General features: G+C 39.8%; 1 protein-coding gene across 1 annotated transcript in view; it reads right to left on the reverse strand.

Annotated features, from left to right (window-relative positions):
- METTL14 (methyltransferase 14, N6-adenosine-methyltransferase subunit) overlaps nt 1-27,269 on the reverse strand; it is a 572,808-nt gene that overhangs the window by 396,412 nt on the left and 149,127 nt on the right. Inside the window, exon 5 of the mRNA XM_044061658.1 lies at nt 20,609-20,696. Within this exon, the coding sequence (XP_043917593.1) occupies nt 20,609-20,696 (88 nt within the window). The remainder of the gene's footprint in view (nt 1-20,608; nt 20,697-27,269) is intronic.

Consider the following 27,269-nt stretch of genomic DNA (forward strand, 5'->3'; position numbering starts at 1 on the left):
TCCTTTTTTCTGATGGAAAGGATGGCCACTTTCAAAATGCAAGTAAGAATTTGAGAAAGTGGCTTTCCTATAAATCTCAGATTGAAAGAAGTTATTAGCATAGTCTTTATGGAGTGTAACATCCAGGTAATTAAGCTTATCGTTACTGACATTATGTGTAAAAGAAAGAAAATGTGTGGACATGTTAATATATGTCATAAATTCCTCAAATTTATTTAAACTACCATCCCACAAAATACAAATGTCATCCAGAAAGCGTTTATAATGAATAATGTATTTAGCCCAATCAGTTGTGAAAATAAATTTGTTCTCCCAATAATGTAAAACAATGTTCGCATATGCTGAGGCACAAGGAGTACCCATCGCCACCCCCTTTCTTTGTTTGAATATTTCTCCATTAAAGTAAATAAAGTTGTTCCGAAGAACAATTTCCATAAATTCTACTAATAACATCACTGTGTTAGCTCCCAAACCAGATTGTGTGGCCAATACCTCATTGAACCATTTTAAACAAGTGTGATGTGGGATGCTTGGAAATAACTCCACAATGTCGATGGTTACCATTAAACAAGTGGGTTTGTAGAGACCCCTTTCAATGCCTTTAAGAAATTCCCATGAGTCTCTACAAACATGCTTTAAGGAAGTTACAAACTTTTTTACAGTTTGGTCAATAAATTTTCCCAGAGGTTCCGTAATGCTGCCAGCACCAGAAACTATTGGCCTAAACTTCAAAGGGTCTAACCCTTTATGAACCTTAGGTATTCCAAATATAACTGGGGTCTTGGGCTTATCCACATATAAATAGTTATACAACTTTTCGCTAATTGCACCTTGCATTAAATGATCAAATAACACAAACTTAATTTTGGAATAAGATATATTTAGTTAATTTCTAGAAAATATCTCATACTGCTGGGGGTCCTGCAACATGTTGTAAATGTAAGTTTCATAAACCCAATTATACATCAACACTACCCCCCACCTTTATCCGGTTTCATGACTCTAACCCCTTCATTCTTTAAAAAATCTATTACCTGGTGCATTTTAAAGTCTAAATTCACAGGTGGAAGAAATGTATTAAATGAAAATTGTTTTCTTAAATCTGCCTCCACCATTTCCTAGAATATTTTTAAAGTGGGGTGAAGGGGGGGGGGTTATAGTGCTAGTTCTGACAAGCTGTTCATTTGCCGGTTCTTGCCCTTTAAATTGTAGTAAGAGGTTTAGACGTCTCACAAACAACTTCAGATCTATTATTGTGTTCGGTAAATTTAATGAACGTAAAGAAACAAACTGAAAACCTTTTGTGAATAACTCAAAAAAGTCCATATTCACATCAATGTCAGTAAAACTGTAAATAGTAAAATTGTTTTTAGTTGTAGTTTTGTAGTTACATTCAGTTGTATCTGACAATGAACTATAAGATTCAACACTAGCTTCAAAAACCGTGTCATTTAACAGTGTAGTCTGTTCCAACATTGTGAGTAGTACATTATATTCCTCCCCTTCAACATGCCCTGGGGAATTAAAGGGTTCAATGTTATTTTCAAAACCAGTATCATTTATCTGCGTGGCCTGCTCCACCCTTGTTGGTAATGTGTTGTACTTCTCCCCCTTGGTCTGCCCTGGGGAACATGAAAACCCTGGTGTATGTTTCTGTTCTCTTTTTGAGCTAAACGTTCACTTCTTCTAGGTGGATCCATAACAGGGTCAACCTCATTGTCAATAAATACTGGTTTATCAGACATATCTGTAATATAACCTGTGTTCATCCTACCCTTGCCGGGAATCGGATAGGCCAACCCATCCCTATATTCAGCCATATCCCGCTCTAACTTTCTTATTTTATGATTAATAACCTTTATACAATGTTGGTCAACCTCATTAAAAATCCCATCATATTCCTTCTTTACACTCAAAAGGTTTCTTTTTAACCATAGAATCATTTAAACCATTTACTTCAGTAAGTAAATCACTAGCTTTAAGCTCGTAATCTTTAATCATGAGGTCAAGGACCTCTAGGCCAGTTCTGTCAAACAGTTTCACCAAATTTAAGTATAAATCAGTTCCTGGTAATGCGCTGTTTGGAAATTTGAAACAGCGCAAGCCTTTTGGAACACGCTGTGCGCGTGTGCATTCTTTCAAGTATTCAATCTCTAGCTGCATAGTCTTAAAAGCATACAATTTGTCACTTAGCTCTTTCAAATCTCTTTCCACATTGTCATTTTGAGCTAAGGAAGTTAAAAAAGTACCTTGCTTGAAAACAAACTGCTTCTCAGTCCACGCGTTAAAGTTGAAATTCTTCGTTTGCGTTGTACATCCATTACTTTGGTTAGTGTGCGCTCTACCAGGCTGTTCCTGCAGATCGGCTTCCACCAATAGGATCTCATCAGGAAGTCCCACCCGGTCTGTACCATTTTGCATTCGAATTGTAGGTGAGAGAGTCTTCTTTTTTGTAACCTCTTGTTGATTACCAGGTATTGAAAGAGTAGAATCTCCAGATCCCAGCGCCAAAAAATTATTGCTTAACTGGGTTAAAGTTAATACTTGCTTAAATTCACCTCTTGTTACCGGAGCATCATCGCACTCATCTCCAAGTAGTGTTGGTGTACTCTGAAAATCCACTGAGACAGTTCCTTCCGCCATAAAAAATCAAAGAACAAAACTGCAGCTACGAACCAAAACTAAATCACAAAAACACCTTCAATGACTGAAGAAACGTCAAACTGGCATGAAGTAATAGTTCAAAAGCTTTAATTGCATAAAAATCACAGCAAAACTGAATCAAGAGCTTTCACCTGACTAATATCAGGCTTTATCAAGATACAAAAAAGCTAAAACCACCATTCTTATATATCATTAGATGCAGTCACATGATGGTTAATTGTGAATAATTAATTAATAATTACTCTCATTAAAAACTTTTTTTTAAAAAGACATTACATAGTAAATACATACCTTAGAAATGCCATTAATTAAATATACCATATAAAATATTTGACTAAAAAATGAATGTAACCACAAATTAATTTAATTTAAAATGTATTGTCATAAAAAATATGTTGTAATAATAAATATGTTATAATAAATATATACCAACATTATTATAATTTTGCTCTTCTCATCCTAAGAATACTTTTAATACTAATATTGTCATTAAGACCAGGGGGTTTTGAAGCATCTAACCATAATTGCCAAAATAGTTCTCTACATTCGAGAAATGTTTCCCAATCACCCCCTCTTTGGTCTTGCAAAACTTGCTCCAAGACCAAAAACTTTAACTGCATGTTAGGGCACTGGGTAAAATGCTTGTAAAAGGCATTAGTGTCTTTCTTTTTAGTTACCTCATATAGGTGTTCATAGATCCTATGTCTTAGGGGTCTTTCAGTCTTCCCTACATAAAAACTGTAGCATTGTGTACAGACCCCTAAATATACTACTCCTCTAGTTCCACAATTAAAATTACCCCTTGGATGATACCTAAAATTTCTTGAGTGAATATGCCAATTACTATCATTTAAAATAAAATGACACTGGCTGCAGGCTCCACATTTAAATGTACCCAACCTTGAAATAGATGCCTGGCTCCTAACACGATTTTTACCTTCATGTAAACCTTTTAAATTTGTGTCCCTTCTTTTCACAAAACTAGGCTCTGGAGGTATCACATTACGCATATCTTCCTCAAGTGTCAGTACTGGCCAATATTTTAACACAGTTGATTCTAAATATTCAGCATCCTTAGTAAATGTGTAAATAAATGTGCTATTTGACTCAAATTTGTCTTCCTGTACCGTTTTCTCTACTGTCTGCTGTCCAATGCCCAATAATGGGTAATATTTAAATTCCCTATTAGTAATTACCTCTGAAGCCAATTTGCTGATCAAACTTGTTGGATAACCTCTCTCTGCAAAAAACCTTTTTAGTGTATCAACCTCTCTAAGGAACAATTCATCTGTACTGGACATTCTAGATGGTTTTAGCTTTTTTGTATCTTGATAAAGCCTGATATTAGTCAGGTGAAAGCGCTTGATTCAGTTTTGCTGTGATTGTTATGCAATTAAAGCTTTTGAACTATTACTTCGTGCCAGTTTGACGTTTCTTCAGTCATTGAAGGTGTTTTTGCAAATGTCATTATGCCTGATGGCTGCAAGGCTGCAAGGTGTTCCTTCACCCTGTCTGAGAGCTTTCTAATTGTTTTTCCAATGTAGAAGGAAAAACATTGGTCACAGTAGGCTGCGTAGACTAGAAAAGTTGAGTGGCAGTCGTGCTGGGCTTTGAACTGCACCGTGATGTTGCAGTGTTGAAAAGTATAGGATGTGCCTGAGTGTATGAAAGGGCAGACTACACAATGCTTGCAAGGGCCCATACCCTTGGGGTTTTGTGGGTTAGCAGGCTCATGGGGGTCTGCGCCATTCTTGAGTATGGGGGTCTCTTTCTTTTCAAAGGTTTGTTTGAGCGTTCTGGTCTTCTTGTATGAGAAGACAGGCTCATTACCCACTATCTGGTGGGTGTTGTGGTCCGCTCTTATTATGTTCCAGTTTTTGCCAGTGATATCCCTAATGGGTTGCATATCTCGGCTGATGGGGAAACTACAGTTTTTGTTCTTGGGTTCAGTAGTTCTGGTGGTCACCCGGGGGGTGAAACCATGAGTAAGGATGGATGGGTGTTTGTCTGATCTGTGAGAGGCCACTTCTTGAAAGACATCCTCTACTCGCTGTTTGGGGTAATGTCGGCAGATGAACAATTTTGAAAGGAATTGTCTTTCCTTGAGGAAGGTATCATCGTCGGAGATGACCCTGGAGAGGCGGATGTACTGCCCTTTGAACAAGCGGATCACAACACCCACCAGATAGTGGGTAATGAGCCTGTCTTCTCATACAAGAAGACCAGAATGCTCAAACAAACCTTTGAAAGGAAAGAGACCCCCATACTCAGGAATGGCGCAGACTCCCATGAGCCTGCTAACCCACAAAACCCCAAGGGTATGGGCCCTTGCAAGCATTGTATAGTCTGCACTTTCATACACTCAGGCACATCCTATACTTTTTAACACTGCAACATCACGGTGCAGTTCAAAGCCCAGCACGACTGCCACTCAACTTTTCTATTCTACGCAGCCTACTGCGACCAATGTTTTTCCTTCTACATTGGAAAAACAATTAGAAAGCTCTCAGACAGGGTGAAGGAACACCTTACAGCCATCAGGCATAATGACAGTTACAATTTATTAAGAAGACATGCCACGAGCAGCAACGGCTTTGCCCGTTTTAAATTTCTAGTGTTAGAACAGGTCCAGCAGTTTTTTGGAGATTGCAACACACTATTGGAGCTGAAGGAATTAAGATGGCAACTCCTCCTTGAAGCAAATACCCCACCAGGGTTCAACGAGAATCATCTTGGAGGCTTCTCAGAGCCATTAGGCATTATCGTCACTTTGTCTCCATTAACACAGCAATCTGGGAGCGTCTGTGTATTGCATACCAGAGGCTCGTAATGCACCTGAAGCAAAGCTTCACTTCACTGCAACTTCAAGCCTAAATTCCCTCCCTTTCAGCAAGGCAGCAGCCAGGAAAAGAACAGAGAACAAACAGATAAAAAAAAAAAAAAAAAAACCTCCCAACAAGCCGCCACAAGAGACAACACACTCCTCCATCCCTCCCAGCCCTCACTCAGCAGACGTACAAACAAACCATTCTCTGCCAAAATATCCCAAATCACAGTTCTATCCACCCCTTCCCCTGGATCCAGGCTAAAACACCAAATCCCTCTTCGTAATATACAAGCATCAGTAAACCTCGATTACAAGCCACAACCCACACAGCTTCCCAGAGATGAAAACGGCAACATACAACAGCTGCCAGACACAGCTGCATCCACATACACCATGTCAGGCTTAATCAAACAGCACTCAAAGTTATGACACCTGCCATAATTTATATTAATTATGTTTAGACAGAATAATAATGACATTTGTACTAGTTGCCAGACACGGCTGCATCCACGCATACCATATCAGGATTGATCAAACAGCACTCGTAGCTGTGACACCTGCCATAACTGATATTAACTATATTTAGACAGAATAATGATGACATTTGTACTAAGAGCTTGTGAGTATTATTTAACCAGGATCTACATGACATTTCTAAATCATACTTTAACTGAAGAAGGCATTAGTCTCCATGACAGCATTGTTTTTTCAAGACACTCTACTGTCACTGCTATTATATATGATGTTAATTTGTTACATACGAGTCTGAACTCTGATGAATGGTACCTTGTTGAATTAGTTAATTAATTACTTAAATTATTATAAGTAAAATCAATTAAAAATGAACAAGATAAGTATTCACTGAGTTCAAGTAGGGGAACAGAAACTTCTATGTATTATATGTTGCTTTGTTTGACTTGTATATTAGGTAAATAGTAACCCATCTTGACCTACCTTTGTTTGTGAAGAATTATTGGACTCTGAACATTCTGAATAAACCATTACTGCTTCCCAGTTGTTTAAAAATGCCTCCTTTATATTAAAATAAAAACAGATGACAAGTGATGTACCATATCAGTTGATACTTTGAGAGATGTAGTTGTAAGAGTTATTTTTGTGGAACAGCTTGGAATCAGTTTTTTGTTTCTTCTTTCTAGCATCAGTCCAAGGATTTGTTTATTTTATTCTTTTAAGAGTAGGGGGCATCCATTTAATTTCTTCTGGGATAGAGACTATGTTGTTGTTTTTGATGAATATAGTAGCTTCTTCTAAGTCATTAAAGGTTCTCATCTCATTGGCAAAAAGTGTTTATCTTGGCTGGAATGGCCAGCTGTACTTTAATGTTGTTTTGGTTCAACAGTTTTATTATTGGCCAGAATTTTTCCTTTGTTCTAGCATTCTGGAGGAATAATCATTGCCAAACCTTATCAGGCTTTGACTGTATTTAAGGATGATTTTCTCCAAGCAGATTTTAATATTAGCTCCTTGTCCAGAAATGAAATAAGTTTTATAACTATGGATAGAGTATTTGTTGAGTTAGAAGCAGGTTTCCTCAGTGCTCTATGTGCCCTTTCAATTCCAAACGAAAGTCCCTCTAAGTCTAAAAATTCAGGAATGTAGGTTAAGAATGAAATAATACCATCTCCTTCAGTGTTTTCAGGCAGACAAAAGATCCTTACATCGTTTCTCCTTCCCCTGTTTTTTTAAGTCATCTATTTTGTTAAGCAGCCATGTATTCTGTTTAAGCAGAATTTTTTTGGAATTGTTCCTCTGAGTCCCCTTCAATGTCATTTAGAGAAGTCTCGAAATCTGTTACTTTTGTATGGTGTTGCTGTAATAGTTTCCTTAAGAGTATCAGTCATTTTCGAGAATTTAATTTGAGGTTTTCTGAGTCATTTTTAAAGCCATCCATCTTCAAAGATAGTTCTCCTGTAAGGTAGATGTCATCAGCTGCAGTTTTTTCAAAGCGGCATCTGGATGAGAATTCCTTGAGTTGTTCATATTCAGTGACTCAATATATCTCAAAGTTACTTGACACGAAAATTTTTGTACATCTCCACCAAAATTGATATTTATGCAGTCTATTAGTTTATCTATAAATTTCTAACGTTTTAAAACTTTAAAATAATAAAAGTTTCCTAAATTATTATACTAGTTTATGGAGCTCTCAAAATTCACTGCTCTCAGTTGGCCATCTAGGCTCCGCCCACAGTCTCTAAAATTCTGATTCAGCCGATCATATCACACAATATGGTAAATTCTCTAAGTGGTTTAAGTCCTATTCAGCTTTACTTCTTTACTTGCTCTATTCCTGGTTTTCCCCTGAATCCAGTTCTGGACACATACTACTAAAGGCTGCTTTCACATTCCATAAAATACATGAATATCTTCATGGAAGATTTTTACATGTCACCTCTACTGTTTTATGTTCCAAATGTCCCTTTTTGTCCTTTTGGATACAAAATATCAGGTACTCAACCTCTAAAATAAAGCAAGCATAACACACCTATTATAAAAATCAGGATTCAAAGCAATCAGTGTTAGCAGTTATCAATACCTCTGCCACATACAAATCATACACAGAATAACCTCACATAACCAGTCAAGCTAGATGGCTGCCTTGAAAATACAGGGGCAATGTAAAGCATCACCTGCCCCTCAATGTGCAAGTAACTCTTCCTGCAACTGTGTGAAATTAATTTGATTATTTACAGTGAAAAATAGGGGGTTCAAGTCCAAATTCCCAGTGATAATTACATAATTCCATCCAATAAAAAATGTCTACTACATCTGGGAACATGTAAATAGTATGCATATTGTACATAATATTTTTAACCCAGAGTTTTAAACCTCAACATAGTTGTGCATTAAAATTCTTAATTCCTTCCAAGATCTAAACATTTTCCTTTCTATGACTGTCTGAATAAATAATTCAGTTATATTTCATCTGATACTTCTCCACATTTCTCAGGTTCATCCTTATTTATGGGAGCCTCCAGCAGAAAACTTATACTAATACCACCACCTTCAAGTTTTCTCATACCATTTCCTGCTCAAAGATCAATTAATCCATGTGCAAACATGATGCAAAGGTGAATGGCACCATTACTCCCAAAAATATTAATAAATAATTCACATCTGTCAACACCAGTCCACTTTGACAACCCTTCCAAAACATCTACAGTATTAAGTGAAAAAAAATTCAACCCTAGGAACAATTTCCTCTGCAGGCAACAAGAAAAGTTTTGCTACCTGGATTTTTGTCACAAGGTCAATCTGCAACACAGGAAAAGGCAACAGGCTGCCAAAGAGTAAAAAGTCTTCCAGAAATCCTCTTCTAAGTCACACATCCTCACTGTTTAATTCCTCCCAGTCTTTGGGTTTCTAATACCATGATGGAAATGGACCCTATTCCTAAATCAAAGATTAAAATTTGTGAAATTAGTATTGTTTCAGTCTTAGATATTAGCCAGGAGTGCTCTTCACAGCACCCACAATGTGCCCAGAACAGACTCTTTCTGCAATTCATATGGAGTTGCATGTACCAGCAGCATATCTAAGACTCTAATTTTTTTAATACCCATTGCTCCTACTACTACTAATGAAACAGTCTGGGTATCTTTTTTGCACACTGCTCTTGTTTCTGTTTACAAATCCTGGTACTTTATGACTTTGTGCCTCTGTTCGCAATACATTGGGATCACTGGGTATAGCAATTTCAATGATCAATGTTACTTTTGTCTTCTTTTCATGGACTACTTTATCTGGTTTTCTCAAATCTATTTTTTAAACTGTTGGTAATGGGTAATCCCACAGTGGTGACAAAGAATCGCCCTCGAACATCCCAATACAAAATATTACTGCTAAGATAATAATTTGTCGTTTATCATGGCTTAGCTCCAAAGTGTTGTGCCAGTGTTTCATGGTCACTGTAATGTAATTGATCAATGTAGGGTGCATTTTATACATCTGTAATCACTCCTTTATTCATGAATGTAGGATGCTGCTAAATGCTTTTTTGTAATCTATCAATGTCATACTTAGATTCTTCTCCATTTTACAATTCTCCACTATGGCTTTATTTTAACAACAAATGATCCTTTGTTCCATTTGACTTTCTTTTGTTACCGTTTTGCTCTTTTGTCTTGATTTTGTGCTCTCCTAAAAGACTATAAACTGTCAGCATCAATTCCAGTATAAGGTTTATACATCATTGGAAGGCAAGTTATCAGTCTATTGTTTTTAGGATAGTTTGCAGGTTCAGGAGGAATATCATTTTTCCTGATGGTAACCAGAATGGTGTTTCTTTCAGGTACATATACAAGTAGCTCTTACTTGGCTAAATCTTCGTATAAAAATATTAATAGTTTTTAGCCAGAAGTTACACACTGCATCTGGGCCTGGGGGGTTCCAGTTAGGAGCTTTTCTCAATTTTGTTTCAATTTCTAAGGCCGTCACTTCATCCCATTTCAACTTCTCAATGTTTCTTTTACTTCTTCTAGTCATTCAGCATCTTTGTTATATTCCACAGGGTCTTAATAGATGTTGTTGTGTCTTTCGGCTTTTCCCGGTTAGGGGTCGCCACAGCGGAACTCCGGTCCTCTAATGATTGGTAGTTGATTTTTACGTGCCAAGTTACCAGCCTTGATGCACAACCTTCAACGAAGGTACGCCCATTCATGGAAGTCTCCACGCAGAAAACGCTCTAGCTGAGAATTGAAGCGGACAGCGTCTTACTGTGAGGCGACAACGCTACCGCAGCACCACCACCGTGGGTAGGGTCTTAATAGATATTTCTCCAAAATGTGTCTGTCTTATTTTTTCCAAAAAAGTTTTACTTATTTTATTAATTGACTGACATTTGTTTACCGGGAAAGTCCACTGGGCCAGAGTGAGCCCATTTTCAGTGGATGCCCGGGGAGAAAAGCTCCAAGACAAATAATTTAAATACAGTATTACAATGTAACATAACATAAAAAGCAAAAATCCAAAATATCAATAGGAACAACCTATAGTGAAACAAGTTGTACTGTAATCATGTAGTCAGGAGTTACAGATTCTATGTCACAAGCAATTGATTTGAAAATAAGATACAAATAAGTTCAGTAGAATTACAAAGTTTCAGTGGAAGTTCAGATATGAAGTAGTTACAAAAGGAAGAATAGATAGTAGCAGAAGGAATAAGTTTAAACATTCTCAGTCCATAAGAATGCTGAAAAGTATAATTTAGGCCATCTCTAGTGAAGATACAGAGCGAGAGAGAATAGTTAAAGAGGCTAGAAAGCATATCAGCAATGCAAGGTGGTCAGAGAGGCTAGAGTTGCATAGAAGCAAAGTTGAGACTGAAAGGGAGACATGGTCAAGTCATGGCTTTGTGGGTTGTATGAGGTGTATCTGTGCAGTTACGTATCCAATTTGACAGGAGATGATTGTGTAAGGCAGTTTTGAAGTTAGACGGATATTGTTCGCTGTGTATAGATGAAGGGAGGTTACTCCATAATCTGGCAATGATCCAAGAGTATAATAGTTTACCTGCAGGTAGATTTGGTTTATGAATTTGGAGTAAGTGTTGGTGTTCTGATCGTACTGGCCTAAGAGGGGAGTAAGGGGCAGATAAGGAGCTAAGGGCAGGGCAGTCTTGTGGTTTATAGATAAGTTTATGTGAGGTGGTTAGCTGTACGAGTAATAGGTAATGGGGGAATCCTAGCCACCGTAGTTTTCTTAAGGCAATGCAGTGACGGGAGAAGTGGCAGGTGCCCATGGCAAATTTGGCAATCTTATTGTAGCAGGATTCTAGTTAGAGTTTCAGGGAAGGCCGAAGAGTAATTAACAAGGGTGCACCATAGGTTAAAGATGGTAGAAGATAGGACAGGGCTAAAGCTTGTTTAGCTGGTAAGGAGAGGAACCTGTTATGCCTTTATAGTTATAGGAGCCCTAATTTTTTATGGGTTTTATTAACATTGGATTGTATGTGCAGGTCGAACTTTAGGTTTTTGTGTATTATGACTCCTCTAATAGTTTGGTACTGGCTACTAATTCAATTTTAATAGAGTTAAGTGACAGTATGTTGAAATCTTCTATGCTGAATGCTTTATTTCCTTTGGGGGTAAACAGCATAAGTTTAGTTTCTTTGGCATTTAGAGAAAGATGTTTTTTGTGCAGCCAGGATTCTACTATAGAGAATGCTGTCTGAGTCATTTATTGCAGAGTGACTGGGTTAGGTGCAGAGCAAATTATGGTCAAATCATCTGCATACTGTACTAGGGAGGCATTTGGAATAGTTTGGTGAAGATTATTTATGAATCTATATTAAATAGAACAGGTCCTAAAATTGAGCCTTGTGGAATGCCTGTAGGGTTGTGAAGGTAAGGAGAAATACAGTTTTGCCATCTGACAGCAGGTTGCCGGTCTGAGAGATTGCTTTAAACCAGTTAAGAGACTGAGAGGATAATCCTATAGAAGTGAGTCGAGACAGGAGAATGGTATGGGATATAGTATTGAATGGTTTTGATAGACACAGAAAGAGCTGATACTGTATGGCCCAAGTCGAGGGCTTTGTTAATAATATCCAAGAGGGAGATCAGGGCAGCAGATGTACTGTGACCTGGATAGAATCCATGCTGGGTTGGGGAGAGGATGTTATTTAGAAGGTGATGGAGGAGTTGTTTTTGTACACATTTTCCAGTACTTTGGAGACGGGTGATAGAATAGCAATGGATTGAAAGTTTGAGATATCAGAGTAAGGGCCACCTTTATGAAGCGGGAGGATAATAGCTTTTTTCCAAAGACAGGGGATGTAGGATTTCTGGATGGACCTGTTGAGAAGGGTACTAAACTGGATAGGCTACTGTATCAGCAGCAATCTTGTGGAATTTGGCAGGAATATTGTCAGCAGAATTAGAACAGGGCTTTAGATTCTGAAGGAGTTTTTTTATAAAGGTTGTGGAGATATGGTAGAGATTGAATTCTAGTTGGGGGTGGGGGGGTGGGGAGTTCCATAGTGCAGTTTTGAGTAGGGATATTTGGGCTTGAGAGATTTTGTGATGGTGGAGGATAGGAAGTAGGTACAGGGATATGGTTGGCTGGTAGAGCTGAGGAGAAGGAAGTAGCAAGATTGACTATAGTATCAATGACTTAGGAGTTTAATTTAGAGGCAATAAGGTCAGGTGGCATGTTAGGGTATGGACAAGGATTAGATTTTGTACCCAAGTGTAAGATATTAATAGAAGACCAGAAACGTTTGGGATTATTTCCTATTTGTTTGTAAATTCCAGAAGTATTGTTGTTAGTCTTTGCAGACGAGTTTTTGGCTTGGTTTTGAAGCTGTTTATAATGGATAAGGTTGGAAGGAGTTTTGGAATTGAACCAGCATTTCCAGGCTTTATCCCCACTTTTCATAATTTCTCTGGTAGATTTAGAAAGCCAGGGGGCATGGCTGGATATAATTCTTCTGGATCCGATAGGTGCTAAGCTGTGCAGGATATTTAGAAAGCAGTTATTGAAGTAAAGGAGGGCATCATCTAGAAGAAGGGTTTTAAGACGGTTCCAACTCTAGTTACTTAGGATACTATTGAAAATATGAGGACAGAATTTTGATAGGTCTTGTATTACCTTGTATTTGTGGGTTTTTGAGAGGGATGAGTAGTTTCGTACAGCGCAGGCTGGGAGGTGGTCACTGAAGGAGTTTGCCATGGTGCCAGAGGCAGGGAATTTGGATGGGTCCGAGACCAAGATCCAGTCTAGTATTGAGCCTTTATCAGACCAGTTTTATAGAAAGCTGGGAAGCAAAGCAAAACAGTAATAAATGAATTGCTTATCATGTACTTTTTCTTTATATTTACCTGCATATCTTTTATGTTTTTCTGCCTGTGTAGATATTTTTAGTTTATTATTTGCAAAAGTGGTCTGTTTAAATAGCATGCATTGCTTTTATGTCTATCTTTATAAGAATTTTTGTCAATCTATTCCTTCTTCTAATAGTGACACTTCTTGTCTTAATTGCTTTACAGTTTTCTCTGTTCAACACTTCCATGATGGCATTTCATTTGTGTTCCTTTCCCATATTGCCCTGTATTTTTGTGGTAAGGCCTTCTTCTGCTATTAATTTAGCTACACAGTAATATATTCTATTTACTTTTGTTATATCACATGAATTTCTGTTCACAGTCTTGATTACTGTGTTCATTTGCTTTTATCAGACTTCTGACATTTTGGGTCTTATTGACTTTCTGTCATCTATTTCTTTTATCGATCTTAATAGGCATATCTCTATTAAATCAAACAACTCTTCCCTTACATCTTTTTCTGTTAAAATGAGGGCACAGTCTTTATTCTCGGTTTCCTGCAGGCATTCTACAGAAGATTCCAGAACATCTTGCTGTGACATACTCTCTACAGTTGAATCCTACGTCATCCATTGCTTTTTCATATGGGAACTCACTGGCCATTCACTCCACAACACTGACTATGTCACAGTTACCACAATTTCCTGCTCCCTCCCTTGCTGTGCAGTTTCAACTGAACTTTTGTACTGGTTTCCTACTAATGACACCAGAGTATCTTCATGGGGGCAAGTGAACATATGCTTCCTGTTCCACCTGCTTCTCGTTAATTTGGGGACTTACTGCTGCATCATGCTGTGACGACCTGTGTTAGACTTTCTACACTAAATCCTTCACTTTGCAGATATTCTATAATTTCAGCTTCTATTTGTTTAACTCCCACTTTACTAATGTTCTGTTCTACATTTCCCCTTTGTGATCCTATTTTTTGTATTATGAAATTTTCCATAAGTGCGTGCCTTTGCCTATATTTACCTTCAAATATCCTTGGAGCTGCTTTTTTGTATTGATTAATTTCTCTATTAATCTTTCTGAACATCTATCTGGAAATTCTGGGTTTACTGCATTATAGTAACACTACACAAATTAGTTCTTATCCTCAGTGGTCTAGAATATCAACTTTATGGTCCTTTTGTGACCTGTCAGGTTTTGTGTTTTTTCTGGACTACTTCTTGTTTCTACAACAGGGGGACCATCCTCTCCCTAGGCATGGCCTGCTGCATTGTAGAAATGTTTCTATATCTTGAGGATTCTACACTGTCATTTTTTTTTTCTAGTCCTGGCACCAGTGTGCCTACCAGGATTGAGACTTCTTTATCCTGGGACTTCACCCAACTGTCGTATTTTTTAAACTACTTCTTTCCATGATATATGCTATACAAAATGTGGTGTGCATCTCAGTGAAGTCTTGGTGAGATTTTTGAGATTCACAGCTCTCAAACTATTTCTACATTAGCAGCTTACAGACGTGACAGAAACTCTCTAAATAATAAAGTAAATATGTTTGCTTTGGTCTAGTACTACCAAATGTTTTTCATTTAGGACAATCAACACATTTTAATGTAACTTGTTGAATTACACCTTTTGTATGATCTGTAATAAAAAAAAAAAAATCAAAACAATATCCCATCATCCCAGCATAATAAAAATATAAAATGAGTTTACTTATGGATTCAGTTACACAGAAGGACAAAATCCTAACAGATGACTTGTACTCAACTGATGGCAGAAATACTAAAGAAAATAATAGGGGTGTGTGGGATGGGATTAAGTGGCTGAAGGCAGCTCACTGCAGGTCTGGTATCACAGTACAGTCATCAACAGCTTTTGGCCATGTCAGATGCCATAACACAGCAGTAAGACATCATGTCAGGTTGTCAGGTTGTGACAAAGGGAGATACTGCCAATACACCGATCTGGAATTTTGTAAATAATTATATGTCATTTGTGACTATCAACATGATTCACATAAGATGCTTGTGTTACAACTGTATTAGAACTGTAGGTCATGTGTATATCAAACTTGTTTGTACAGACGTGTGTTGAAAAGAGTACTTGCAAAATGCTTGTGTTTAAAATGGATCCACAGTGTGCCCTACTGGGAAGAGAACAGAAATGTACATGCATGATTGTTCACAGGTAGGTACTAGGCTATCGGCCCGAGGGCCTACATAAGCCTAGCCAACAAGGTTCCCTGGCTTACACCACCCAAGAAAGTTATTTTCCTGTGCCAATGTCGAGCAGAGATACAGAAGTGATCCCCGGGGTGTATTTCCTATTTCCCATCCACTCATCAAGATTTTTCTTGAAGAGTGTTAATGAAGAACTTTGCTCGACATAGATGGGTAGCCTGTTCTAGAGTATGGGAAGTCTCTGGGACAGGAATCTATCCCTTCAGCATTTCCTGTTTATTGTGGTCACAAGGTTTAGGTCCCTAGAGCGTGTAGCTCAGAGGGATTGGGATTTCTTTAGGTGTAGCATTGTCCAACAGCTCTGGGTTTGACGCAGCTTTATATGTTAGGCAGAGATCACCTCGGAGTAGGCGATATGCTACGGAGTAAAGCTGGAGTTTTTTGAGACTGTCAGTGTAGGGCATCCGTTTGAGGCCAATAATCCTCTTTGTGAGGTACTTCTGTGGCCTTTCCACAGCTGCTGCAGATGTCTTGTGAGGTACATTCCAAAAGGGAACTGTAACTGTTTAAATGTATATATTTTAACAGTGGAAACTGGAACGCAGGAGGTTAACTTCAGTCCAGCATAACTTCAGGAAAATAGCTGAAATTAGGTTACTTTATAGCAGCAAGAGACAGGATGTCTATACTAGGGAGCTCTCTGTGTTGTCTTTAAGGGGAAATCATTACTAGGCATGAGATGTGGAGGGATGCAATCGTTTTATGACTTCCAGCATCTACCAAAGATCTGAGGTCTATGTATTTTCACAGGCAGATGCTAAATACTGCTAGCTTCCAGAAGTGGAGGTTTCACCTGGGACAGAGTCAGATGACAAGAAATTGTGTTATTCTGCAAGCTATCCCAGCAGTAATATTTAAGATATTAATCTGAGTGGCCTCTTAAGAGAGAGAGAGAGAGAGAGAGAGATTGAGACAGTATTCTGTCTTGGACCTGGCAACAACAAGAACCATTCACCACATGTGCCTTGTTCTGATGAAGCAAATTTCTAGGGAACAGCATCATTCTCTTGGATACAGTCAGGAATATAGTGAAGCATAGTTTACAAGTCTTTCTTTACTTAAGACTGTCCTGCAATATTGTTTTAAATATTTCCTGTGTTTTGAACTCTCATGTCACTGTGAATATATACTCAGTATTTTCTTGTTCTTTTATGTATTATTAAATATATTTAAACCTGTCATTGTGGTTGATCTTTGTGAGACATATTTAAGTTTTGAGAGTACTTGCATATTTATTGGTGACACTGACTCACTCCTAATAGCCTTGCTCTTGGAAAAACTACCATTTGTAGTAATATTAATATTACACAACAAGACTGGGCACCCTTTGTTAAGGGCCTTAAAGTAGCTAATAAGAGTTGGCTGGTGACAGTGATTACCTTATAGTCCGGGAAAAAGGGGACATAGCTAGCAAACCTGTGCCAGCCTTTCCCAGTGTGTGTGTGTGTGTGTGTGTGTGTGTGTGTGTGTAAATCAAACATCAGAGAGAGTGTGTGTGTCAGCTACTTGGGCAAGGACACGAAGCACTGGTTGGACAGAGAGGGTGACGCACTGGTTGGACAGAGAGGGTGCTGGAGGTCTTGGCACTCAGCTGAGATCTCAACTTTATAGCTGTGCCAGTGGGGAATCTTATTGGGTTATCTGGAGAAAGAGAGAGAAACCAGCCCCAGACTGACTGTGGTCTGTGTGCTCTTAAGGGAAATTGCACTTGATTGCGAAAGCGGCATCTAGAAATACTGTGTGTGTATCTGTCATCCTCCCAGTGTATGTCCCTCATTGGTGCCAGTGCTGAGGATTGAGGCTCCATGATTACTGGTCTAGTGGTGGGTCGTCACACAGGGCTTCACCCAAACACAGAACAAGAGGTATGAACAAATCAACTACAATAGAGTGACGGGTGGAGAATCATTTCTGCTTGTGCCTGAAAAATAGTTTAAAAATTCTACTCACCCTATCAATAACAAAACTTTAGATCTGACATTGAAGATAACATTACAATAAATTTTATTTTTATGTTGACTGTTCTACCAAGAACTTAGTTTACTTAGCCAGATGCACTGCACTGCTTGCCCTTGCTTTTATAAGGGGAAGACAAACCGCAAGTTGAAAAAGCATGTCCGTGGACATGTCTATGAAATTAGAACATCGAATGCTCTTGCTAAGCATATATTGAACTAGGGTCACTCTCATTCCTTTCTTTTTCTAGTTTTGCAAACTCTTCATGATGGTTTGAGGATGGGGGAGCTTGTTAATAAACCCAAAGAAAATGAACAAAGGTGGATTATCCTATTCCAGGATGACAAATGTTACGGTTTAAATGAGACCATACTGTTGAAACCATACCTTAAAATCATGCCATTTTTTTAGGTAAATAGATGGACTATACTGTATCCAGTTTATTTTTTGTTTGATGACATACAATCTGTCATCTGATGTTTCATTGAAAGTTTTACTGGTTATTTGGTTTTATATGAATTCATTTGTTGGTTTCTGTATTTTAAGGAACTGAGGAATCACTGTTGATGGCGTGAAAGCGCTTGTCCATCATGTTTTTACTGTTTTTATTGCTGAACATTAAAAGTCAGTTTTAACACAGCTGTGCTCTGTGGCCTTTTTACTCTATTGGTTGATTACTATTGTGTTGAAACTTGTCATGAGGTTTTCTATTCTCCACCTTATAGCTGGTTTCCCTATTTCTTTGGTTTACTACATTTTTAGTATTTTCAAATTTACTACAAATGTCAGAATAATGGTTCAGATATTAGGTAAAGATGTTCAAAATGTTCTACTTTTAATGGAAGAGCAAGGGGTGGGTGAATGAAGCAACTGGTGTGCAGCTATTTAAAGGTAGACCCTAGTACAACCCTCAGTAAACGGTAGGACTCTGTTGCTTAGAATTCAACTGATGCATCCAATAAGTCTTCTCCATGTCTCCAAGGGATATCAGCCCAGGAAAGGGAAGAGCACTTAAAGGTGTGCATTATGGCACTGCTGTAGTCTAGGTGAGAAGAAAAGATCACAATACCATGATTACCTGGTTTCTAAAATGAATGCAGAACTTTAACTGCGATGGAACTACTGACTATCAGCAATGACTAATGATGATAGCACACAGTGTAAAACAAAGGAAGTATACTAAGCTACAGCAAATAAAACAGCACAGACGAGGAATAATGTGATAAATGCTAGGGAGGGCCTAGAAAAGGCATCATGCTCAGAGCTTCCTGGTATTTAACATGCAAGTTTTATGGAATAAAGATCCTTCCCTTTCACTATCATTCAAGTCGCAGTTTGGTATTGTAAATTTTACTGAAATAACACTGTTTTTTTTGTAACAGTTAAATTCAAAGTATGCCACTCAAAATTATGTTAAAAATGGCTTTCAAATGACATCCACTACGAGTTAAAAGTAAAACATTTCTACTCGGATACTTCCCTTCAGTGGTTTCAACCTAACCAACTACAAACTGAAGGAGAAAGATTCCTCTAAGTTGTATCACTTTTGAACTGCTATGGACACACAATTTCTAAATCAGTAAACAAACCAGTATCATTACAGACCTAGTCCAGTAATGTCACCTACATAATTAACAGTTAAAATTTCTGCAAAAGAAACATTCTTGACCGTGAATTACATCTGCTTTCAAGAATATCTTCTCAGCAGCAACCTGGGAACCAGTATTCTGTCTTAAAAACAGTATACTGTTAAAACTTTAAAGGGTATTTTACACCAATTTTTATATTAAGATGCTACTATGATAATAGGGGCAAACTGTGTTCTGATAACATGGAGTATAACAGCCAAAGGTGTTTATTCTTACTTCGGTTAACAATCAGACCATAAAACAAACACACACACACACACACACACACACACACACAAACACACACAAACACACACAAACACACACAAACACACACACACAAACACACACACACAAACACACACACAAACACACACACACAAACACACACACACAAACACACACACACAAACACACACACACAAACACACACAGACACACACAGACACGGACAATTCACATACTAGATAGCATGCAACCTCCACCCATTTGAACCAAAAACTTACAAGTGAATATTACCTTTTCCCCAAACAAAACTCAACTTCATATTAATAAACCAAAAATTTCACAACAGTATCTCATAAATGAAGTTCTGTACACACTGTACTTCATCATAAAAAAGCATCTGCATGAGAAAAGGCTCTGACTACTGCATTTACTACCGCTGTCTTCCAATTCTATGCTCATAATTTTGGCTGAAGCATCAGAATGAATTCATTGTATTAAGACTACCATGTCACAAATTGTCAGATATCAAATAAGTGCTTTTGTTTGGCGCCTGCCAAACTTTTTCAAAGAGAACAAAGAGAACACATGCGTATATATTGTGTTGTCTTTTTATAAGTATACATTCATTCACTATTAACTTGTCATTTGTTTGATATACAGAAAATTGGTTTATTTTAAGGGTAACGTGCTGTTTCTTTAATAGTATGATTTTTTTAATTGCTTACATCACTGATTAACACTATTTGGCCTACAGGAAGTGATGTGATAACGGTTTGAAAAAGTTTGGCAGGCACCAAACGAAAGCGCTTATCTGATTTTTTGTTATATTTATTTTATTTCAATAAACCTTCTGTCAGTCAAGTCCGTGGTTCCTTGTTTTTCTGGTTTTAGTCTGTCGTTACTCTTATGAGCTGCCTTTGTATTCCTACTGTGCGACCTTCAACAAGTCACTTAACTCTCTGGAACAGTTATGGAAAAAATGAGCTAAAGTCTTTAATGTTATCCTGGACTGCATGAATATTAAATACCTATGAATTTTACTTAAGAAATGCAAAAATATAATCTCAATGAGTTATATAAAATAGATAAAACATTTTTTTGTTTAATGAATCTTGTTTCTGAAATTATAAAAAAAAAAATAGCAAGTATTAGAAATTCAAATCTCAAGAACATGTTTACATTGCAAAGTTCTGTTGATTCCAACAGCCATGAATTTTCTGCTTGTAACTCCAAAGCTTATATATACTAGACACTTGTCACATGTCAACATACCAACATCACGGATGAAATTCTGTGGTCGTTGGCCTGTATCCACAAAATGTTGGCAGTAGTCATTATGAGGATTTAAGCTTTGGGTTCCCTAAAAAATGAAATGACAGTATGAATAATTCAGACACATAAAATAGGATAAACTTGTCAATATATCTTCAATGATACTAAATCATAAATGTGATAAAATTAGTGACATTGATTTCATAATGATGCTGAAAATGTAACGAGGCAAATCAGGTACACAGAGCTTCTGCCATGTTTAATTTTCACCTCTCTACCCTTGAGTACTGGACACAAGTACGGCTGCACCATCCAACATAATTCAAAGATCCAAGTGGAGTTCAATCATTTTACAGAATTCTGTTTGAATTAGAGAATATGTTCCCCTTCTTCACCCCACACCTAGAAACTCAACAACTACACTACAAGGTCTCCCTCAGGGTGCTCTACCTCTTTTAGGCCCTTGTTTTGGACTGGAAGTGGGGAAAATACTCTCTCTAGGGCAGTATCAGCTATTTGGAATCGGCTCCCAAATGGGTTAAGAAATTAGCAAAGTTAATCTAGACTTACAGATAGGATGATAAGTACTTCAGGGTCTCAGGCTAAACACAGACTTAATGTATGTATCATCAATCAACTTTGTTATTCACTCTTTCACTCTTATTACTCCCCCTCACTTAAACTGCATATGTATTGCTTTTGTTTTAATATATGCAGCTATAAAAAGCGCACGTGTGTGCATACACTACTAATGTAAATGGTATGACCTAACATGCATGTACTGATTCTGTGTGCATTCTGGCCTGAGTCATAAATGAAAAGGGTCTGTGGACCAATCTGCATACCAGGTCAACAGACAATGAAGTAAAATAGGACATGGAAAACATAGCGCTATTTTGTTAAAGCCAGTATCTGGAGAGCTTGAATCAAGTGAAGAATAAATACAATACACACGAGAACAAGGAAAGGAAGACGGATTAAGAAAATTGTGAATTCAGATGATAAAAGATTACAGATTACAGAATACAGCACTTTATGTTGCATATTGTTAATGCTCCTCATTAAATATGCCTCTATTTAATTTCCCCAAAGGGAATGATATAGTGAAAGTATAATTCAAAGCATTAGCAAGGCTTTCCAAAAGTTCCTGACTTTTTTTCTGAGAAGCAAGCAATGCCCAAACACTGGAAAGTAGCAATGATAGCAATGTAAATGTGTAACTCAGTAGTCAGATCTTGGTTAGCTTTCCTACGTACATACTTGTCAAAACTTTGTTTGTGTCTTTCGGCTTTTCCCGGTTAGGGCTCGCCACAGCGGAACTCCGGTCCGCTAATGATTGGTAGTGGATTTTTACGTACCGGGTTACCAGCCCTCATGCACAACCTTCAACGAAGGCACGCCCCATTCACGTATGCCTCCACACAAAGACGTTCTAGCTGAGAAGCGAACGGGACAACGTCTTGCTATGAGGTGACAATGCTACCGCAGCACCACCACCGCAGTTTTTTACATACTTGTCAAAACTACTCTGTCAAAAATGCTGGGTGAGTAAATGGCTGTAACTATGGAAATGATTCATTTGATCTGGGACACAGGATCTAAACTGGGGAGACACAGTAAAGGCAGCGATGGCGAACCTATGTCACACCATGACATTTTGGGTGACACACCAGCGTTCCCCAACACCAGAGTTAAAGAAACTGCTTTTGCATTTGTTGCTTGCGTGAAGTGAATTAAATTATTTTGTGTCAGGAGCCAGTGAAACAACACTGCTGCAGAAGCATGGAAGTTATTAACCTCAAAGACTGTTTTGGTATACTTTTTCCATAGAGTCAGTGCTGACATTGTTTTCTCTTTGTGGTTATATTTTTGCAAAGGCAAGTATTCTGCATTTCTAGGAGTTTGCTCTTTTATATTCCTCTCAACTGTCCCTTTTAATCCCTCCTAAAAGTGGCAACTTTTTAAACTTAATGACAATAATTAGATTTCTAGACTAATTTTATTTCAGAAAATTAGAAGTTATGTACCTACCATAACGTTCCATGTTAGTTGTCTTCTCTCGCCTTCTTTCTTGCTGGATGGGTTTTGACTCGGCACTTGCTTAGCTTGAGAACTCCTTTTACCAGCTCGAGGCAACCCTATATCCCATGATGCAAGGCGGGACTACCTCAGATCTCGTTTGGTAGCTAACCTACCCTGCTAAGGACTAACCTAATATATTTAGGAAACCCAAGTTCATAATAAAAGAGTCCTCTAATGAAGGCTCAGGAGGAAACAACCTGATAGGAACTCTTCAAGATCTGTCCAGGCCAGGGGGAAGGAGGGAGGGGCCTTAAGAAAGAAGGCGAGAGAAGACAACTAACATGGAACGTTATGGTAGGTACATAACTTCTAAATGTTAAGTTGTCAATCTCGCCTTCATTCTTGCTGGATGGGACCGCGTCCCTAGCACCTGTATCCCGGGTGGCTCAATGGAACAGACTCTGGAGAACTGTGGAACCAAAACTGGCCCTGTCTCTGGAGGCCAAATCTAACTTGTAATGAGAGACAAAGGTATGAGGAGTGGCCCAAGTAGCTGCTGCACAAATGGTATCAATGGGTAGTCTATCCTGAAAGGCTGCAGAAGTGGATAGACTCCTGGTTGAGTGTGCTTTCGGTTTAGAAGGTAGTTGCTTGCCTCTGAGAGAGTACACATAAGAAATGGTGGAAGACAACCATCTGGATAAGGTCACTTTAGACACTGGGAGACCTTTCCTGTTTTCTGCACAGGAGACAAATAATTGGTCCGATTTCCTGAATTGTTTCGTTCTATGCAAATAGTACCTGAGCTGACGATGGACATCCAAAAAATGAAGCTTTTGTTCAGCTCTGTCAGAATAGTTTGGGAAAAAACTGGTAGATCTATGGATTGATTAATATTGGTTTGAGACACAACTTTGGGGAGAAAGGACGGGTTCGTTCTTAAGGATACCCTGTCCTTGTGAAAAACCAAGTAAGGGGAACGGATGCAGAGAGCTTGAATCTCGGAAACCCTTCTTGCTGAAGTGACAGCCAGTAAAAATATAGTTTTCCAGGTCAATAAGTTCAAAGAACATGAAGCAGACGGTTCGAAGGGAGGTAACATCAAGGATGCCAACATTAAATTTAGATCCCATTGTGGAGGAGGATGCTTTATCGGCGGCTTTAGGAGAAAAACTCCTCTCAGAAAAGCCTTGCATAGTCTATGAGACATAATGTTATGATCATGCAAGCCAACATGATACTTGGAAATAGCAGCCAGTTGAACTTTTACTGTAGATGAAGAAGATCCTGACTGAAAAACCTCAGCCAGGAAATCTAAAACAGAATGCACAGGAGCAGTAAAGGGATCAATATTCCTGGAATTTGCCCAAATGGAAAACGTCGCCACTTGCTAGCATAAACGGTTCTGGTGGACGACTTTAAAGAAGCCACTAAGATGTCTCTGACCGAATCAGAGATCATAGGAAGCCTGGCTAGGGAAGGAAGTGGAGCAACCAAGCAGTGAGGTTGAGAGAATGAATGGCCCGGTGCTGTTGACCCGACTGGTGGATCAAGAGATCCGGAACTGGGTCCATATGCCAGGGCTGCACCAGGAGGTGACGATGCAGAGACGGAAACCAAATTTGTCGAGGCCAGTAAGGGGCAATGAGAATCAACTTGGCCCTCAAAACGGTGGCTTTCTGAATGACTTGTGGAATCAAGGGAAAGGGAGGAAAAGCGTACAGTAGCCCCGGGGCCAATCCTGGGTTAGAGAGTCTCTCAGAGGTTGGCCTGGTAGGGGAAAGAGGGTGAAAAAATCGGGGCACTTGTTGTTTTGGGGTGTAGCAAAAAGAACGCAACAAGGTGTGCCCCACTTCAGAAAAATCTGGTCCACTACTGATTGATTGAGAGACCACTCGTGAGGCATGAGAATGGATCTGCTCAGCCTGTCCGCCAAGAGGTTGGACCTGCCGGGGATGTGCGTTGCTATCAGAAACCGATGAGAGGAGATTGCCCATTGCCAAAGTCTGACAGCTTCTCGACACAACGGATAGGACCTGGTCCCGCCCTGCTTGTTGATGTACCAGACCACGGACATGTTGTCCGTTTGTACTGCAATAGTCCCTACGGGAAAGAAAGTCGTTGAGGGCTTGCAATGTTAAAAACACCGCTCTCATCTCCAGGACATTTATGTGCAGATGGTATTCTATGGGTTGCCACGTCCCGTGGACCATCCTGCCCTGATAATGCCCCCCCCACCCGATCAGAGAGGCATCCGTAGTAACTGTGGCAACCGGAGGAGAGGGAACAAAAGGTCGGCCCTGATGAAGAAGAGGGGAAGATATCCACCAATTCAGATGAGTCCTGCACGATTGTGTAACTAAGATTTCGTGCCTCATCGGAAGACTGTGGAACGACCACTGAGTGAATAACATCCACTGCAGAAGACGCATGTGGAAGCCAGCCAGTGGTAGAAGAACAATGGCCGCAGCCATAAGACCTAGAACCTTTAGTATCAGCCTGGCTTTGACTTTGCTGCTCTGCAATAAAATCCGAACGTATTTTTGGATGTCCAGAATTCTTTCATCTGTTAGTCTGGCTAACATTTTGACGGTGTTTAATTCTGCGCCTATAAAGGTGATAGATTGGCAAGGCCGCAGAGAAGATTTTTCGAAATTCACTGAAATTCCCAAACTCCTGCATAGCTGCAGAGTGTAGTCTCTGGTCTGAAGAAGCTGACACCTGGTGGTGGCGGAGAGGAGCCAGTCGTCTAAATAAGGAAACACCTGGAATCCTTGGCGTCTCAGATGAGCTGTGACCACTGCCATGCATTTGGTAAACACTCTGGGGGCTGAAGTGAGGCCAAAGGGCAGGGCTCTGAATTGGTAATGACTGGTCCCTAGCTCAAAGCGGAGAAACCTTCTGGAGCGCCTGTGAATCTTTATGTGATAGTACGCGTCCTGAAGGTCTATAGAGCACATCCAGTTGTCCTTGCCCAGAAAGGGCAGAATGGACTGAAGCGTGACCATCCGGAATCTTGCCTTCTTGACAAATCTGTTTAGACTGCTCAGGTCTAATATTGGTCTCAATCTCCCGTCCTTTTGGGGACCAAAAGAATCTCAGTAGACGCCGGATCCTACTTGGTCTGCGGAACAGTCTGGACGGCTCTTTTTTAGGAGCTTTGAAACCTCCTGTTCTGCCAAATCCCTTTGACCGGGTGAGATGTCTGGAAGGGATTGTTGAGTCGGGATACCTTCGAAGGGATTTTGTAACCCTCGGATATGATCGACTGTACCCACATATCTTGTGAAAGGGAATGCCAGGCTACTGGGTACAGCAAAATCCTTCCCCCGACTGCCTCCAAGGGTGGACAGTCGGGCAACACCTCAGGGGTGCTGAAAGGGCTTCTCAGGAAGAGACTCCCTGTTGCCCTGGTTCTGAGGACCCCCCCCTGCCTCTAGGGCGGTGTCTGTTATTGTTACCCCTCTGCCTCTGGGGGTAAACTGACCACGTGTGTCCGGTGTAGCTCCTTGGGCTTTGCGGAACCACATCTTCCCTCCCTTCTGACCCTTGGGATATGGTCTAGAAGGGTGGAAAAATGGACTCCAACGGCAGAAAGAGTTTTACCGTCCTGCTCACACCTGGTCAAGGTATCCTTCACCTGAGGTCCGAACAAAGCCGAACCATCAAAGGGGGTATTGGTGAAGGGCGCCTTAAAGGGGTCCGCAAAATTACAAAGCCGCATCCAGGCTTGGCGTCTAAGAGCCACTCCTGTGCCTGCGGCCCTGCTCGCTCCATCGGCCGCATAGGATATGAGCCGCATGGAGGAGTTGGATAAGGAATTCAGGATTGCTAGCTGTGAGGCAATCTTTTCTTGAGCCCCAGCAGCAGAAGGATCCTGGACCACTTCACCTAGTTCCTTGAGAATATCTCTTTGAAGCCTGGTGAAGTGACAAAGGTAGTTCAGCGAACGCATAGCAAAGGTCGCTGAAGAAAACATCCGCTTTCCATACCTGTCCATGGTCCTAGAATCCTTGTTAGGAGGATGGACAGGTACTGAAGGATCCGCAAGTTCCTTCTTAGTGGCCGCCGCCACCACCATAGCATCCACAGAGGCGCCCTTGGAAAGAAACTGTTTGTCCGTAGGGGCCGTAATAAACTTGGATGGTCTCCTGGGGACAGGTTCCACAGAATCTGGAGCTGCCCACGCCTTCCGAGCCACTACCTGCATAAGTGGGTCGAAAGGCGGAGACACCCAGGAGGTGGAGGGTCGGGATCCAAAAGCCTCCAGGTATACCGACTCATCCTCGGAGGGGTCAATGGAGGGCCAATTCCCCCTCTGTTTGAGGAGCTCAAGGATGTCTGAAAAGGAGACATCCTCAGAGGGGGATCGTGGGGAACCCTCCGACTCATCTAAGTCGGTATCAGATGTAGTAGACTCAGGGGAGTCTGTGTGTTTCCTCTTATACGTCCTCTTCCGAGGGGGTTCCCCTGCAGGATCAGGAGAAACCTCGGAAGAGGAAGATATTCCCAATGGGGAAACCTGGGGCGATGGATCCCTGGGCCTGAGAGCAAGAGGCTGGCAAGAGGCGTCTACAGGCACGGAAGAGGGAGGAGCTAGAGGGATGGACCGTTGACCTGGCTCAGGAGCCAGGACACT

This window comes from Protopterus annectens, chromosome 2.part0 (assembly GCF_019279795.1).
Source record: "Protopterus annectens isolate FY-2018-M chromosome 2.part0, PAN1.0, whole genome shotgun sequence".
NCBI lineage: Eukaryota > Metazoa > Chordata > Ceratodontiformes > Protopteridae > Protopterus > Protopterus annectens.